This window comes from Aspergillus karnatakaensis (assembly GCF_047715665.1).
Source record: "Aspergillus karnatakaensis strain CBS 102800 unplaced genomic scaffold BJY04scaffold_55, whole genome shotgun sequence".
Lineage (NCBI taxonomy): Eukaryota > Fungi > Ascomycota > Eurotiomycetes > Eurotiales > Aspergillaceae > Aspergillus > Aspergillus karnatakaensis.
The window spans coordinates 21,768-36,930 of NW_027395767.1; the positions used below are offsets into that span (position 1 = coordinate 21,768).

Below are 15,163 nucleotides of genomic sequence, written 5' to 3' on the forward strand. Positions count from 1 at the left end.
GTACATCCCACATTACAGTCCCGTATCGCGACTCCGCGACATTGTGCAGACCTTGTCCGTGTCGGCCTAGGAAGAGGAGTTTGTATTGTGTTTCGGGTGGGGAAGAGGCGTTTAGATCATCGATGTAGGATTTTAGGCGCTGCCATTGTGTTTTCGTTTCGGGGTTGTCTAGCTTGTTGTCGGAGGGATAGGGACGGTCGATGAGGCCGAAGTTTGTGGAGACCTGTTGGGATTCGCGTTAGCCTTTCTCGCAACATGGCAGGTGGAGACTCAGAGAGGAACTAACATAGTCAAATGTTCCTGGGTCTGTCGTAGGCTCATCTTGGAGAAAGACGCCGGTGACTGTTGAGAAGTGGAAGTGGGAGGTTGGGGTTGAGTTTGCCATGGTTGCGGAGGTCCGGAGGGCAAGTTGACAGGCGGGGTTGTTTGGGGTTGTTGCGGGGAGCTGTTTGTGTGAGAATTGCCTCTTCCTGGAGAGCGGGATTTGTCAATTGGAACAAAAATGTGCGGGATTCGTGCTATTGAGGACCGGTTGTCTCGACTCTCGAGGCGGCCGGAGAGGATGATCTTGGGGGAGGATGGGCAACGGTTGCTTTTGGTCTTACCTACCAGGCTAACTAGCGGGGCCAGGCCAGCCCTATCTCGGGCGCCCTATGGTTCTACGATGCCCCTGCTCTCAACACATCAAGGCAAAAATAGGTCTACTAATTGCACAAAACCTCCGAGCACTGACTATGATATTCTTGAGACATGGAAGAGACAACAAACAGAAACGGCCACCTCCAAGCTGCTGTTGGCCTGTTACATCGAACCGTTGCTGGCGCGCCATACCGCGAAAGACCTAGGTCAAGCACAAATACGAGCCTTGGGTGGACTGTTTCGAAGACGACGAGCTCGTATCTGCCGTTTAGCTCGCATCGAGGCTTGATGCGCCCCGACATTGAGCCGCGTCAATTCTCTCAAAAAAGCACGCTTCGCTCTTTTTTCTCGTTAAGATCGAGAAATCACGACAGAGTGTGCAATTCCAATCCCAATTTCTGCCCTATACAACCTCGAAGATGAAGACGATCCAAGTCCTTTCCTCCCTGCTCGCAGTCTCTGCTCAAGCTATAGCGCAGGAGTCGACAGCAACAGGCCCCATCACTTCAGCGCCTGTCCCTGAGCCAACCTCGCCATCTACCGCTGGGATCATCCGCCCATCCAGCGGCGAGACCGTCACAGTAGGCAAGCCCTACACTATTTCATGGTCTGACCCCCCTCCGCCAGCAGGACCGTTAGCCATTGAGCTCTTCGGCGACGTCAGTTTACTCTATTCCCTCGCGCCCGAGAGCACCGGGTGCGACGGATGGCTCATCAACACGGAATGCGACAAGTTCAATGTCTCAATCCCCAGCGGGTCGACAAGCTTCGGTAAGCATTTTTCTGTGTTATTGTGTCAATCTCTGCTTGCTCATAAAATTACAGTTTGGAACTTGTCGAAGCCATACGACTACTGGCGATTGCTCAGCGATGAAGAACCCTACCGCTTGGGTCTCTACGTGGATAACCTCGAGTACGCAGTTCTGCCGGAAACTGGTGCGCCATGGTACTGGACTGTTGATTTTACGATTGCGAGTGAGTCGACGACGACGACTACGACTACCAGGTCGACGAGAACTACTGAAACTACTACTTCGACTTCGACATCTACGGAGTCTGCTGAGGAGACATCGGAGGCTGAAGAGACAGACGGGCCGACTGGTAGCACTGATAGTGAGGATCCTGCTCCTACAGATGGAGCCGTCTCTCTGTTTTATGGAGGAATTGGAACATGGAGCACGGTAGGGCTTATTGCGGTTGTACTTGCGCTCTTGCTGTAGTACTGGATCTTTCAGTTGAAGAGATGTTCTTACTAGTGGAAATAATTGGCAGTTAGTTGTATATCGGTTCGGTTTTCCCAGATGTGATGGTATGACAGACACTATATATATACAGTCTAAGCACTGCTGTCACCAATAATCAATCATCACTGGTCAATAGAACAGCAGAGTATGTATCATTACATTAGCTTTATGGACAAGTTTGAATTGACTTGTACAGGCATTAGATCTGTATTCTTCTTCGACAGCAAGCCCTACCACAACGACAAATAGGTCAATTGCACCGAACTAAGCGACGCACTTATGTTGCTCATTAGCATTCAAGCATAGTCCCGTCGCCTATCAGCAACCAGATGGAGTCCTGAGAGAAAGCGACCTCGGGAAGATCTCAGGTATATCATCATCATACCAAGAACGCTTGATATGGTGGTGCAGGAGATTTGATGTTGCAGTTGTTCCCCACGTTTGACTCATTTCATGCTAGAATCAAGGCTTCTGATTGGTTGAATTGGAATACCTCAAGGGTCGGGGTCTCAAACAGGCCTAGCGCACAGTCGGGGTCTCGAAAGAGGATTAGCGTGGTGAGCCAGGCTTAGAGTCTGAGCCTCCAAGGCATCCCCCATCCTGCATCTCGACCTCTTGCTTCACTTCATCTTTTGGATTTTCCCCTGTCATCCATCTTTCACTTCTTCCGAGTGTAAGCTTGCTATCTCCGGGATTTTCTGTATCTTGAGACTTCTTGTCAAAGCGTGGCCTCTGTGACTGCAACCGACGCTCGGTCTTCCAAGCACTGTCCAGCCCGCTCCGCAGTCAATTGCTTGCCTCAGGCCTATTTGTCTGCAACAAGATACCCCAGAAACCTAGTATATCTAGCAAATACACTGTCAATTACCCACGATGTCTATTGACCACACCATCTACCCAATGGACTTCCCCAGCCAGCAGGATGAGTGGCTCGAATTCGAGGCCTTGTTCCAAATGCCCTCGGAGTTCCTCGACAGCAACCCCACCTCCGTGGAATCAATATCTCCCCGCGATCTCGACCAGTCCTTCAGCGATGCCGACTTCCTCAACTGGGACTCCGACCCTGCCATGTTCTCCCAGGCTATGATCCCTGATCTCGCCAACATGGAAGCTCCAATTGGAGATTTCTGCCAGCCCGCATTCGATCCTCTCCAGTCGTTCATCAACCCCAATGATGTTCTGCAGCCGCTCCCTGCGGCTTCGCAAAGCCAGTCCATCGGAACCGGCTTTGATAGCGCTTGGGTTCCCGATGCGCAGTCTTACTCCGACTTTCGGTACATGGTCGAATCGCAGGCGGCTTCAGACCCTCGCTGCTTCTCTCAGAAAGAGAAGCGACGAGATGCGTCAATTGCCTTGCACATGCAACGCGCAAGCGACTTTCTCTCATCTCCAGTCTGGTCGGAGTCTTCACTGGAGGCTGCGCCCAATGAGCGTTCGTCGATGACGCCGGCTACCTCGTTTGTCTCGGAGTCGCAGACACCCTCATCGTCCATTTCTGGACCAGACTCCGGAGCCTCGTCGATGCAGTTGGTCTTGGATCTCAACATGAACACCACCACGAATGTACCGAAAAAGCAGAAGCCCCGGTCTAAAGCTCAGAGAGAGAACTATATCAAGGCCCGCAAATACGGGGTCTGCGAGAAACACCGGAAGCAGCATAAGAGGGTAAGTCCTGCTTGATCCTGAACCTCACAGAATCCAGCTAACGTGAACAGTGTAACTGCCTCGAGAAAGCAGCGGCCGCACACCTCAATGCTAATGTTCCATGCGCTGGCGCAAACACTATCAGCAACATGCGCACTAATCACGAGAGAGTCCTTGTGAACGCGTCGCCACAACGCTCTGCCCTGAGCCCAACGGGCTCAACTAACACCGGTTCACTACGCCCACTAGTGAAACAATCGAACAGGGTCCCAAGACCAGATCTTTCCACGCTACCATCACAGCCGTCGCCAACGTCATCCGCGGGCTGTGAGCAGGTAACTATCCGAAGACCCACTGCCATTCAGAAGCAAACCCTTTCTTCTACCCTACCGACGCAACGCTTTATTTCGTCTACGGGCCATGACAGAGCGGCACCAACCACCAGCCAGCTACTGGTCACAAATAACGGGTCACCACAGACAGCAGGTCTCTGGAGAGACAAGAACAGCGAGAAGACGCAACGCACCAAGGTGCGACCCGACGGGGAACGCCTCCGTGGTGTCCCACGCGAACGACTCGATATCCAGAACCGATGCAGCAGATTGCGACTCGGCGAGGAAGATTCCCGTCAAGTCCTCCGCGAACGCTTCAGCAACCAAGACACTCAGGGCACCCTGGCTCAATCTGGAAGTCGCAGAACGCAGACTTCACAACAAACCACAGGAGCTACAGATACTCCTCTTACTCGGCGCCTAGTGGCTCATGCGAGCAGGACCGCAACTGGTCTCTTCTCATTCTTGCAACCATCAGTAGCCGCCTCTGCTGCAAGCTCTTTTCTTGGTCGCCTTGTCGTCTTCTCTTCCAGACTTATTATTCAATCTCGGAAGGGAATGGGGTTCATTTGAACCTCCGCCCACTGGGCGATTTAAGCTACAAATGTTGTACATTTGAACTGTTTTGAAGCCTTTTGATATCTTAGCGATGGATGTTATTTTCTGCCGACGAAGCACCAAAAGATAGATACCTTAATTTCAACTTTCGCTTTGCCGACGATACTGTCATTATCCAAATTTTACACACAGGAAGAATATTTGTCATTTGAACAAGCTACAACTGACGATATCTCTCCAGAATATCCAGTCAACCCCTTTTCACCACCGTACCTTCCACCGTGCCGGCTGAGGGTCGCACCTGCCTATAACTTCCTCGCCCATCGCACCTTCCTAACTCTAGTGCCAGGCGTTCCTTCCTTCTTCATCCCATGAGCCGAGGAAGGAGCCACATTCGCGTTCCCAGTCGTTCCTTCCGAATAAGGCTGTACTACGAGTCGCGCCTTCCCATCCTAGCGGCCGTGGCGGAGGGGCATTCGCACCTTCCTTCTCTAAGGTCGTGCCTACCTATCTCAAATCTAAAAAGGCCTCTCCATCGCGCCTTCTTCATAGAACATAGATCACCTAGGTTGGGGGCCACAGGCATTGCCGAATGTGCTCAGTGAGGCTCTTCGATGGAGGAGGAGAAAGAGTTTGCCAAAGTGGTACGTGGGCTCTTGCAAGGGACGAAATTCATAGAACGTTGAAGTCTATGCAGGACTTTATATACTCTGTAGATGGCTATATAGTTATAGTTGATGCAGTATATGGTAGACCGCTAAATCGGTATATATCCAGAACGCTCAATGGCCGCCGAGAAGCTTAACGGCTGTCTCTCTGAGCTTGAACTTCTGGATCTTACCGCTCGCTGTCTTGGGGAAGGAGTCTGTGGGCTCAAGGAAGAATATGTACCTTGGTACTGCAATATCCCTAGTCAGCACCTATTGCTTACTCCAAGAGAAATCTATCTGGGTAAGGGGACAGGTAGTGGACTCACCAAGATGTCCGCTCAACTTCTCCCTCACAAACTCTCTAATCTGACTAGATTTACTCGCCTCGTCTGCTTCATGCTCCTTCGAGATAATGAACGCAGCTACGACCTCTCCGTAGCGCTCGTCCGGGACGCCAACGACAGAGACGTCAGCAACGCCGGGGAAGGTCAGGAGGCAGTTTTCGATTTCGAGAGGGTGGATGTTCTCTCCGCCGCGGATGATGAGGTCTTTGATTCGGCCGGTTATACTGATGTAGCCGTCTGGGGACATGGAGGCTTCGTCGCCGGTCTGCACTAGTGGTTAGAGGGATATCTGATGAGAAGCAAATGGGTTGACGTATACTCACATGCATCCAGACTTTCCCGTCATTGTCACGGAGCATAACGAGGGCTGTTCTGTCGGGATCACCCCAGTACTCTTTCATGAGGAGATACCCTCTCACGGCGAGCTCGCCTCGGGATTCAATGGGTAGGATGTTGTTGTGATCTAATGGATCGACGACCTTTGCTTCAACGTGCGGCATGAGTCTCCCGACTGTGTTGATGCGTTTATCGAGGGGATCATCTGTCGTGGTCATGGCAGAAACCGGACTTGTCTCTGTCATTCCGTAGCAGATTGTTAGTTCAGTGAGATTAAGCACCTTGTGTAGTTTCTTCATTAGCTCTGCGGGTATGCTACTCCCAGCTGCTATACCGGTACGCAGATACTGGAACCCCTCGTAAGGAATATCTCCCGTTTCAAGAAGACCTAACTCCTCAAGGAACATCGTTGGGACGCCGTAGAGGGCTGTACACCTTTCCTCCTGTACGGCTTTGAGGGTAGCGCGGGCGTTGAAAGCTTCGGTTGGGAAGACGATGGCGGAACCGTGGGTTGCGGTTGCCATGTAGCCGAGGACGGAGCCGAAGCAGTGGAAGAGCGGTGGTGGGCAGCAGACAATGTCTGTCTCGGTGAGGCGCATTCTGTCGCCTATTTGTGCGCCGTTGTTGAGGATCGAGCGGTGGGTTAGACAGGCGGCTTTCGGCATTGCAGTTGTGCCAGACGTAAACTGGATATTAACGACTTCGCTGGCAGATAGGGACTGAGGAGGTAGAGCTTGTCCATCTGCTGCATTATCTGAGGTAACTGAGGAGTATGGTGTGAGGCTTCTGAAAGCCGAGCTGTCAACACGACCGGTAGAGTTGTCCACGATAATTATGTTTCTCAAAGTAGGAACCACAGCGGACTCCAGCTTCGGCCCCTCAAGATCCTGCACGAGGTGTTTCAGAAGTGGTAGATTGCTCCGTGGCTGTTTCCGAGGTAGATTTGACTCTGAACTGATTATCATATGGTTTGTCCCGAGATGGTTGAGAGCTGCAACAACCTGGGTTGCGTTAAACGACGGGTTTATCGGCACCTAGAGAGTCACTGTCAGATTGCCTGTGAAAGTTACTGTAGTAGGATACTCACTAAGATAGCCCCAAGCTTGAACAGAGCATAGGTCACCTGTACCTTGTAAGCTTTCCACAGTACACACGCCATACCTCCTATTACATACAGTGGCATGCTCCATTGAGTTTCCCAGCATAACTGCCACACGATCCCCCTTTCGAACGCCCGCAGATTCCAACCCCCGTGCGAGTGCATTGCTCCTGGCGTCAAGGCCAGAATAGGTAGTTCGGTCATTTTGATGTTTGGATATGACGCTGAAGACATTAGTCTTGAACTGAGGGATAGCTTTCGAAGATTGCACTTTGCTCGTATCCACTCACGCTGTTCTATCCCCGTAGGCCTCAACAATTCTCGCAAAATGCTCCCCGATTGTTGTTTCGAATAACGGGGGCTATAGCTTGTTAGCAAAACCATTGTCGCGGTGAAATACCAAGCTAATTTATACCTCAGTCGGGCCACGTGCGTAGCTCTTAGTGAGTAGTCCTCTCTTGATCCAAGCGGGTGCTCGCAGGAGAGGTCGAATGAAGGCTGTGTTTCGACGCAAGACGCCGGCGGAGTAGTACATGGTTGGTGGACGCATCTCTGTTATTGCTTGAACCCCTGTCCCATGATAGATTATGCGGTTATTGTGTCTCTGTGGACTTCGAGGTTCTGCCGAGGGCGCTGAAATCGGGGTGTTCGCCGAGCGTAACAAGGGATGAATACCTATGGGTATACTCCGCAGATCGGGCTTGTCAATGGGGCGTTCGTGTAGAGGGGGATCGGAGAGAGGAGTGCACAAGTTGAAAATGAGACAGTTTAAATATACCGCTTGTATTGGTACTGTGTCAGGTCAAGAGCGAGAATGAAGGAAGAAGAGCTCGAGACTCGAGAGCAGCCGGTGGAGGAGGAGATTGCGGGGAAGTCCAAATGCGGGGGTGTCCTGGTTTCCACTTCTCTCTCTCTCTCTCTCAGAGGTCTCAACAACAACAGAAAGTATCTTGCCTCTCTGCAAAGTGATCAATTATATACTCGGTAAGATCCAGACATCTATGCTGTCTTCTTCCTTTTACTGATACAATTATCCTCTCCACATAGACACGTCTTCCCCTCCCAGTAGGCATCTCCATAAGAGATCTTGATATCCTCAAACGCCTCAATATCCCTCGTTGCCTCGATAGCCATAACGATCCTCTTTCCAACTGTCCTCGGAACAAATTCTACGTTATTTTTGCAGGAATGCGCCATAAACCGCGTCCAATTCCCATATTTCGCGGGCGTGATGACAGCGCGAAACCCATCGGTCGTCTTCGACTTCAGCGACAGCGAATAAGTCTCCTCCTCCTCAAACCCCGGCGGACAGATCTCTCCAATAAAGTGACCCAGCATGTCATCCTTCCTGACCTTCGCCAACGTCCGAACGCCCGTTCCTGTTCCCTCACGCTCAACAAGCTCCAGCAGGCTGCCCGGTAGAAAATCCAGCTCGCAGGCGCAGGTCTTTCTGGAGCCACAGATATCGCAATGCCCGTCGCCATAGTTGTAGTATCCTTCCTCGTCAAAGTATGGATCTATTCGAAGTGTCGGGTCTACCAGCGGGTGTTTTCCTTTCCACTTCAACGGGTCTATAACATACTCGTCGACGTGGATCTGCTGTTGTTTCGAGAATTTAGGCCTCTTGACCTTCTCGTCCAGATTCAAAAAATTATGGTGTGGATGCTGATTCGACATAGTAGCACTGGGCCGTAGCGCTTCGTCAATTACCTTGACCCCCAGCTTCGCATACTTCAGCAACGGCCCTTGCCAATCTAGATCCCGGGTCCGAGCAAAGACGTTCAGACTCCGCTGATTCTCCTTGACCAGGTGCAGAAACTCGGCCCAGACCTCGTCGCTAATCCCGCAACAAGCGCGCCGAAAGCCCTCCGCGAGCGAGCACATCGCGAGCAATCTGAATCTGAACCGCTTCATAAATTCCTCTAGCCGCTTCACCGTCCCGCTTGGATCTGGTATGTCGTAGGTTTCTGGATCAAGTACCGGTGCAACAAGCATGTCCATCAACGCCTCACTCTCCTGAAACTGTGATCGGTACCTCACCGCGTTCTCCTCGGTGGGATCCCAGACTACCTTGACACGCATCAGGCAAACCTGGTTGATGTCGTAGTATATGGATGCTAGAATATCTCTGGCGGCCTTTCTGATTTCTGTTTGTGGGTCAGGCACATAGTCTGGGACCGATAGCTCTTCTTCGTAAGAAGAAGGAGGACAGTTGATGATAGTAGAAGAAGGGGAGCTGAGTGGGGAGCTGAATGGGGAGGCTGATGGGGAGGTTGATGGCTCCTTGTATGTCGGACGGATGACCGGTTTCTGTCCAGCCTGTAGGTTGAGAGACCTTGTTTTGGATCTTGTTACACGCATGGTGATGCCCATGATGACAGTTTGTCACCGATGGAGTAGATATATAGCTTGATATATGTTGATGTAGAGGCTAGAGTTAGAACCAAATAAAATAAGTAACAATAATGATCAAAACTACATTCAAAAAAAGAGGACGGGCAAAGCGATGGGACGACCTCATGATTTAATCCCCGAGAATAACCTAATTATAGCAGATCAAGGCACAATGAATGACTCTTTGTCCTGATATCTGGCTTCTTTTGAGAGCCAGATTAGATTAGTACGCTTCATTCCACAAGACCGAAGTCAAGCCGACTTCTTTGTTATAGCCGTAAGCACCCACCTACCGTCCATGGTCCCCTATGCTCGGCTGGGGCTCTTTTTCCTTTGTTGTCTTACTTCAATAACATGGAAATTACTCCGAACCGGCGAACCACCGAGCTCGATGTCTTGGAATAATTGAAACCAATACGAGCGTCAGCAGTTGCTCGACTTCTTAGACCGGAAGGCAAATTAATAGGGGAAGAAAGCACAGGGCATCGTCTCCCGAAGCTCTGCCCTAGCCTTACCCAGTACACATATCTGATCTCATCCCAAGAGCAACTAAGAGGCAAAGCCCCTTTGCTATTGTTAAACGAAGCATAGCAGCCGTAGGAGCGGGAAGTTAGAATACTTCAAGTCGCCGTGTAGATTGAAACGATCACCTAGCAGAAGAATACTCCGCCGGCGGCGGTGATGACCGAGACTCTAGTCTCAACCGCACCTGGAAGTGAACAGATATGAGGCGATATCTAAAGGTAAGCAAGCCTCGCCAGGATGCAACAGCCATCGCAGCCACCAATGAGGTGTCTTGGTCAACCGCCAACAAGGATAAACACGGAATCACACAATAAAATTGAAGCACGAAGGGGCAGTGGTTGTGCAGGACCACCTGCGAGGATAAGGTGGCATTCTCTGAGGTCTCGAAGGTTAGGATGGCGTCAACCAACGAAGAATCTCGGCCAAGCGCGGATAGAGATAAATATGGTAGTACTAGAGGAGGCCGCAGTGACCGCGTTCCATCCACTCAAATATACCTGCAACTAGGGATACCCCCGGCGCGTTGTGGAAATCGACAGGAAGCCATGTCCTTATGCTCACTAGACAACCTGAAAGACCGGGACGCCAATCAGTACGCGCTTTGTTGGCTCGCTGGTGCAGGACGAAGAGCCTGCTCCAGGAATTTTTGTCAACAGAGGGCGCGTAGATTCTAGCAAAGGTGCATGAAATGCAGGAAGGAATGGACAGAGAAGATAGAGGAGTAGCCCTAGGCGGATCTACGGAGTAATGGCTTGATCTCAAAGAATCTAGCAATCCATAGCAGAAATCCAGAGCTGATGAATACTTACCTCTAAGCCTGATGAGCAGTAACGCTGGACCTGATTCTTGAAGCCGTGCTTGATACTGCTACCAAGTACCTCATTGCGAGATTAGAATTCGATCGGGACCGGGGTCGATTTTTCAGTAGACGACGATCCTTATTCGAAAAAGCCCCCACGATAGTTGCACGGATCCAGGGGGAAACTTCGTATCAGATCCAATCCTTCTTCTGGTATACCTCTTAGCCAATTTCCCTAACGTCCCGGCAATGCGAGGTGGGAGGGCTGAAACCGGCCAAGACACACGCGATGCAACAAAGATGTTGCGAATCGGCAGTTCGAAAAAGAAAGTATAGATTCTGTAACAACAGCAGGTAGAGCCAAAACCAAGCTCAGCGAAAATATCTCATCATATCCAACGATTTTGTTGTTTAGCACAAGTTCCAACAACTCGGCTCATAGCCGCGTGGGATTGGTGGTGACAACCCTGCATTGCGGCACGGCTCGTGCAGGCGCAGGATCCGGAACAGCCATAGATAACATGATATTTCCCGCGCGAGCGTATCTTGCATGAACAGAAACTGAACCGAGTTGGCAAGAATAGTATTATTAGCACGGATGTGCTGGTAGCTCTAATCTGTGGTTTCAGGATAATTTCCTTTGGGTCCAGAGACTCCAGACACCGGGAGATTAGGGCTGGGCGGGTGATGCACCCGTTGGGGCCGTTTGGAGTCCTGTCAGACAACCCATCATTTTGGGCTCGGTAGGATAGCAAAGTAGAGTAGCAAAAAGAGCTGGATTTATTGATGACTCCGTTCAGAACCCACTTCATAGGCGACAGACCCAATTGCGCCTCGAAATTGTGCAACCCGAGTCTGGCTGCGCCTGTGTCGGAGGTAAGACTGGTGAGGCTGTGGGAGTTCGCGCCGTCGCTAGTTGCTTAGGTTTCTCCAGTTTGCGGGATGCAGGCTCAGCTTCCCCTGCCTAAGTGGGGGCCGGCTTACCGCTGTCTCGTCTATACTGGCGGAAACAAAGAAGACCCTGGTCAGCCGCAGCCTTTGGTGTGTTTTTGGGGGAATACTGCGGCAGATGTTCAAGGGTCCTGCATGCCTTCATTTTATATTAGGGACTTGGTTAGTTGTTAAATAGTCCGGCCCCAGGCCATGATTATCCTGTCAGCATAACAGAAAAAAACTGTGCTGCAGGTGCACTTCTTTCGTGTTAGCAGTCTTAGCAATCCGTCACAATGAAGATTGTCCCAGTCGTTTCGCTTTTGCTGTCGTCGGTGCTTGCTCATGCGAGCAGCTCGGGCTCGAACCGACGAGAGCTGACATTCCCCAAGTCCAAGCCACTTTCTGCAGCGGCCTTGTCTTCAAGGCTCAAGGCACGAGCGCAGTCAGTCTTTCCCGTGCTCAAACGAAAGGCAAGCTTTGACTACCTTGCCGACGAAATCCAAGACAAAACAGTATTTGCGACGACGCTGGACGTAGAATCACAACAGCCGGTTCTTGCGTTGGAGGATCTGGATGATGTCCTTGACAGTGTCAGGTGCACGGAGTCTGAGATACAATTGACCTTTGCATCACTTGCAGCAGAGGAGGGCCTTGTTGAAGCAACTCAGGACTCGCCTGAATTTATTGCCGTCACTTCTCATGACGGTTGCGATCTCGAGGGGCAACGTTCTGCACACCGGTATGAGTTCCCTAGTGCCCACATTGTTGACAATCCGAATACTAACGTTTGAATAGAGTTACAGATGTCAGCGTAAATCTAGAAAGCCACACGGTCACACTCAAGAAGACTCGAATTGACTGGCACGATGCCTTTTCCTCAACAAAAGTGTCTTTTTCGCGCAGGCACCCTTCTGAGATCCAACGGCGAGGATCCTCGCTCGCAAAGCGACAGGGAACCTCTGCCAGTTCCTTTTCATCGGCTCCAGATCACGCGGATGAGTTGAACTCCTCGACGGACGCGACTTTTGATATAAGCTACCCTAACCGAGTGCTTTACCCAGTGGAGCTACCAGGTGCTAGTGATGTGTTGTAAGTACCGGAAACTGCCCACACGCAGATATCTGTGACGGCAAGCTAATTCTTATAGACCGGATCTTCCTCTTCGGGTGACATGCAAGACATGCGCTCTTCGAGGCGAGATCCAACTTTCCCGAGGGCAATTCAACATTGAAGAAGAAGATGATGATATTTTGGTATTGGACGATGTGATAGATTTCTTCCAGGAGGGTGCAGTTGAGCTTCTGGTCAAAGAGTTCTCCTCGCAAATCGAGCTTGAGTTCGAGCTTGCTTCGGAAGGGCCTTTGATAGAGATCAGCATGGAGCTCCCTCCTATCCCGCTCACGCCTTTTCAGGTAAGTCCCAAGTTCTTTCGTGCTCGATTTCCTCAAGATATGCTAACATTGCTGCAGATCGCGGGTGTGGTAGCCTTTGGCCCTCAGATTGTACCCGAAGTCATCATTACAGCGGACATTGAAGAAGATATTGGGTTCTCATACGGCTTCAATGTGGCAGTAAGATTGAATGATCAAGAATTACTTGTCACAATGTACTAACATACCACAGGTTCCTGATCATTCTAGGATCTTGATCAACATGACTGAGTTTGGGGACTCAGAAATAACTGGCTTGTAAGTCAATCGACTGGTTTTAGGGACCGAATCGACTAATTCATTATTAGCGACGAGACGACATTCACGCCACTTCCCTTCGAGGCTTCAACTGAAGTGACCTCTATGGAACTTGGCATTGCTTTCCAGCCGAAGTTCCTCTTGGGAATCAGCACCGGTGTCGATGCCTTGAATATTAACGTTGACGGTGGAATTGGCGCATTTGTGACCTTGCCGAGTCTCTCGCTAAATGTCTCCCATGTTACCGACGTCGACGAGAACTGTGATGCTGCGGGGGAGTCGACCGAGATTTACGGTAATGCAACTCTCCTTGTCCCATCAGTAGAGGTCGATATGGGAGTTATCGCCAGTTTTGATGTACAGATCACGAATCTTTTCAACAAGTCCGCGGAAACAGCGCCTGTGCTGGCATCAGCGTCCAGGACTCTCCCAACAGCGTGCGTGAACTTCGAACCAGAGGTACAGCCAACCACCACAGCAGGTGTCTTGGCCGCCGGAGATACCAGGAGCGGGGATGGTGATGAGGACAGCAGTGATGACAACGGTAATGCAGGCAGCGTTGCTAGCAGGAGCACGGGATTGTTGAGTGCTATGGTTCTGTCAGTTGTCGCTGCTGGGTTCTGCCTATGGGGTTAGCGAGGGGTCTTTGTGTTCACTGTATGTATGCAAGATATGATAATGAGCATATGATTGGATAAATCAAGGAGTAATCCTCTGAGTTGTCAGTGTGTCACCGGTGAGAGTGAGCGATAGCAAGTCCACGCTAGAGTTGTCCGCGGAGGTCGGGGTAGACTCCCGAAACCGGACATCGGCCCTCGGAGCGCCAAGCAGTGAGCTCGGGAAATTCGCCATCCCCAATTGGTGGAGATACAGCAGTACGACACGCTAACCCCCTTTGGAGCAGACTAACTCACCTGACCTATTCCTAAGCAGGGTCGCCACAAATTTACGCGGATCTGATAAGAAGCGACGTCAACTCCTCTGCCACCGACATAATACACCTCTCTCCCCTCTTGTTCATCGCCATATCACAAAATCACAATGCAGTCCATCAGAACCGCTCTTCGCGCTACCAGCGCCCTCCGCCCTAGCATTGCTGGCCGCAATGTCGTCCCCCCTGCGATGGTCAGGGCCTACCACGAGAAAGATACGTACATTTCCCTCTGACCTCGGCTATGCTCAAAAAGCTAACCTACTCAAACTGATCGATCACTACTCGAACCCTCGCAATGTTGGCTCCCTGAACCGCAAGTCCATCGATGTCGGCACCGGTCTCGTCGGCGCCCCGGCCTGCGGCGATGTCATTCGCCTGGATATCCAAGTGGACGAGGCGACGGGAAAAATCACCGAGACCCGTTTCAAGACCTTTGGCTGTGGCTCGGCGATTGCTAGCTCAAGCTACCTCACAACCCTGTTGAAGGGAAAGACTTGTAAGGATTGCTCGGATGTGCCGGCTAAAGCGGAGCTGACTTGAAATAGTGGACGAAGCTGCTAAGATTTCCAACACACAAATTGCCTCTGAGCTCTGCCTGCCGCCCGTCAAGCGTGAGTCTACTGGTTCAAATCCGTTTCCGACAAATCTAATATGAATTCCAGTGCACTGCTCCCTCCTCGCCGAAGACGCCGTTACCGCCGCTATCAAGAACTACAAGTCCAAGCGGACCACCCCAGTCACCGATCTCGCCGGAACGGCCAAGGAGATCCCCAAGGAGGCCATGGCGGCTTAAATAAATTGAGATGAAGTGATGCGGAGCGGAGTTGTTGATACCTGGCTAAAAGTCTCAAGCCCCGACCTCAGATTGCACGAAGTGGAGTGGGGTGTTTGATTTGGGTGGCTGTAGGGGCTTATATTCTGACCTTGTGGAGTTGTATTCTATTCTCACGGTCGCTGTTTTTTCTATCTATCTTTTATTGGCGTTAATGAATGATATTAGATTCCCAATCGTTATAAAGATGAATACACTGTCTTCTATCCATT

The 15,163-nt window shown here is 51.0% G+C and overlaps 7 protein-coding genes across 7 annotated transcripts in view; 4 read left to right on the forward strand and 3 right to left on the reverse strand.

Annotated features, from left to right (window-relative positions):
* Positions 1-588, reverse strand: part of BJY04DRAFT_126838 (phosphoglycerate mutase family protein) — a 1,411-nt gene extending 823 nt beyond the window's left edge. Inside the window, exons 1-2 of the mRNA XM_073708412.1 lie at positions 287-588; positions 5-223 (exon numbers count right to left, since the gene is read on the reverse strand). Coding sequence (XP_073567268.1) covers positions 5-223; positions 287-385 — 318 coding nt within the window. The 5' untranslated portion in view covers positions 386-588. The remainder of the gene's footprint in view (positions 1-4; positions 224-286) is intronic.
* Positions 589-761: 173 nt separating this feature from the next.
* Positions 762-2,019, forward strand: BJY04DRAFT_126844 (uncharacterized protein). The gene is made up of 2 exons (XM_073708413.1): positions 762-1,410; positions 1,465-2,019. The coding sequence occupies exons 1-2, from the start codon at positions 1,059-1,061 to the stop codon at positions 1,857-1,859; spliced, it is 747 nt and encodes a 248-aa protein (XP_073567269.1). The 5' UTR covers positions 762-1,058; the 3' UTR covers positions 1,860-2,019.
* A 482-nt stretch (positions 2,020-2,501) lies between these two features.
* BJY04DRAFT_126853 (uncharacterized protein) lies at positions 2,502-4,622 on the forward strand. The gene is made up of 2 exons (XM_073708414.1): positions 2,502-3,548; positions 3,599-4,622. Exons 1-2 carry the CDS (start codon positions 2,757-2,759, stop codon positions 4,430-4,432), a joined length of 1,626 nt encoding a protein of 541 aa, XP_073567270.1. The 5' UTR covers positions 2,502-2,756; the 3' UTR covers positions 4,433-4,622.
* A 488-nt stretch (positions 4,623-5,110) lies between these two features.
* On the reverse strand, positions 5,111-7,505 carry BJY04DRAFT_126862 (putative AMP-binding enzyme). The gene is made up of 7 exons (XM_073708415.1): positions 7,262-7,505; positions 7,137-7,207; positions 6,923-7,070; positions 6,835-6,870; positions 5,735-6,781; positions 5,394-5,676; positions 5,111-5,315 (listed from the first exon to the last, which is right to left on the reverse strand). The coding sequence occupies exons 1-7, from the start codon at positions 7,394-7,396 to the stop codon at positions 5,200-5,202; spliced, it is 1,836 nt and encodes a 611-aa protein (XP_073567271.1). The 5' UTR covers positions 7,397-7,505; the 3' UTR covers positions 5,111-5,199.
* Positions 7,506-7,816: 311 nt separating this feature from the next.
* On the reverse strand, positions 7,817-9,219 carry BJY04DRAFT_230597 (SET domain protein; the record flags this gene model as incomplete). The annotated part of the gene is made up of 2 exons (XM_073719326.1): positions 7,817-9,030; positions 9,202-9,219. The coding sequence occupies 2 exons, from the start codon at positions 9,217-9,219 to the stop codon at positions 7,846-7,848; spliced, it is 1,203 nt and encodes a 400-aa protein (XP_073567272.1). The 3' UTR covers positions 7,817-7,845.
* A 2,571-nt stretch (positions 9,220-11,790) lies between these two features.
* On the forward strand, positions 11,791-13,902 carry BJY04DRAFT_230599 (putative GPI anchored protein; the record flags this gene model as incomplete). Its single annotated transcript, XM_073719327.1, has 6 exons — positions 11,791-12,236; positions 12,293-12,586; positions 12,645-12,909; positions 12,967-13,068; positions 13,121-13,185; positions 13,236-13,902. 6 exons carry the CDS (start codon positions 11,791-11,793, stop codon positions 13,819-13,821), a joined length of 1,758 nt encoding a protein of 585 aa, XP_073567273.1. The 3' UTR covers positions 13,822-13,902.
* A 271-nt stretch (positions 13,903-14,173) lies between these two features.
* BJY04DRAFT_198002 (putative iron-sulfur cofactor synthesis protein (Isu1)) lies at positions 14,174-15,162 on the forward strand. The gene is made up of 4 exons (XM_073712554.1): positions 14,174-14,332; positions 14,388-14,615; positions 14,665-14,730; positions 14,782-15,162. The coding sequence occupies exons 1-4, from the start codon at positions 14,227-14,229 to the stop codon at positions 14,910-14,912; spliced, it is 531 nt and encodes a 176-aa protein (XP_073567274.1). The 5' UTR covers positions 14,174-14,226; the 3' UTR covers positions 14,913-15,162.
* Position 15,163: the final 1 nt, after the last annotated feature.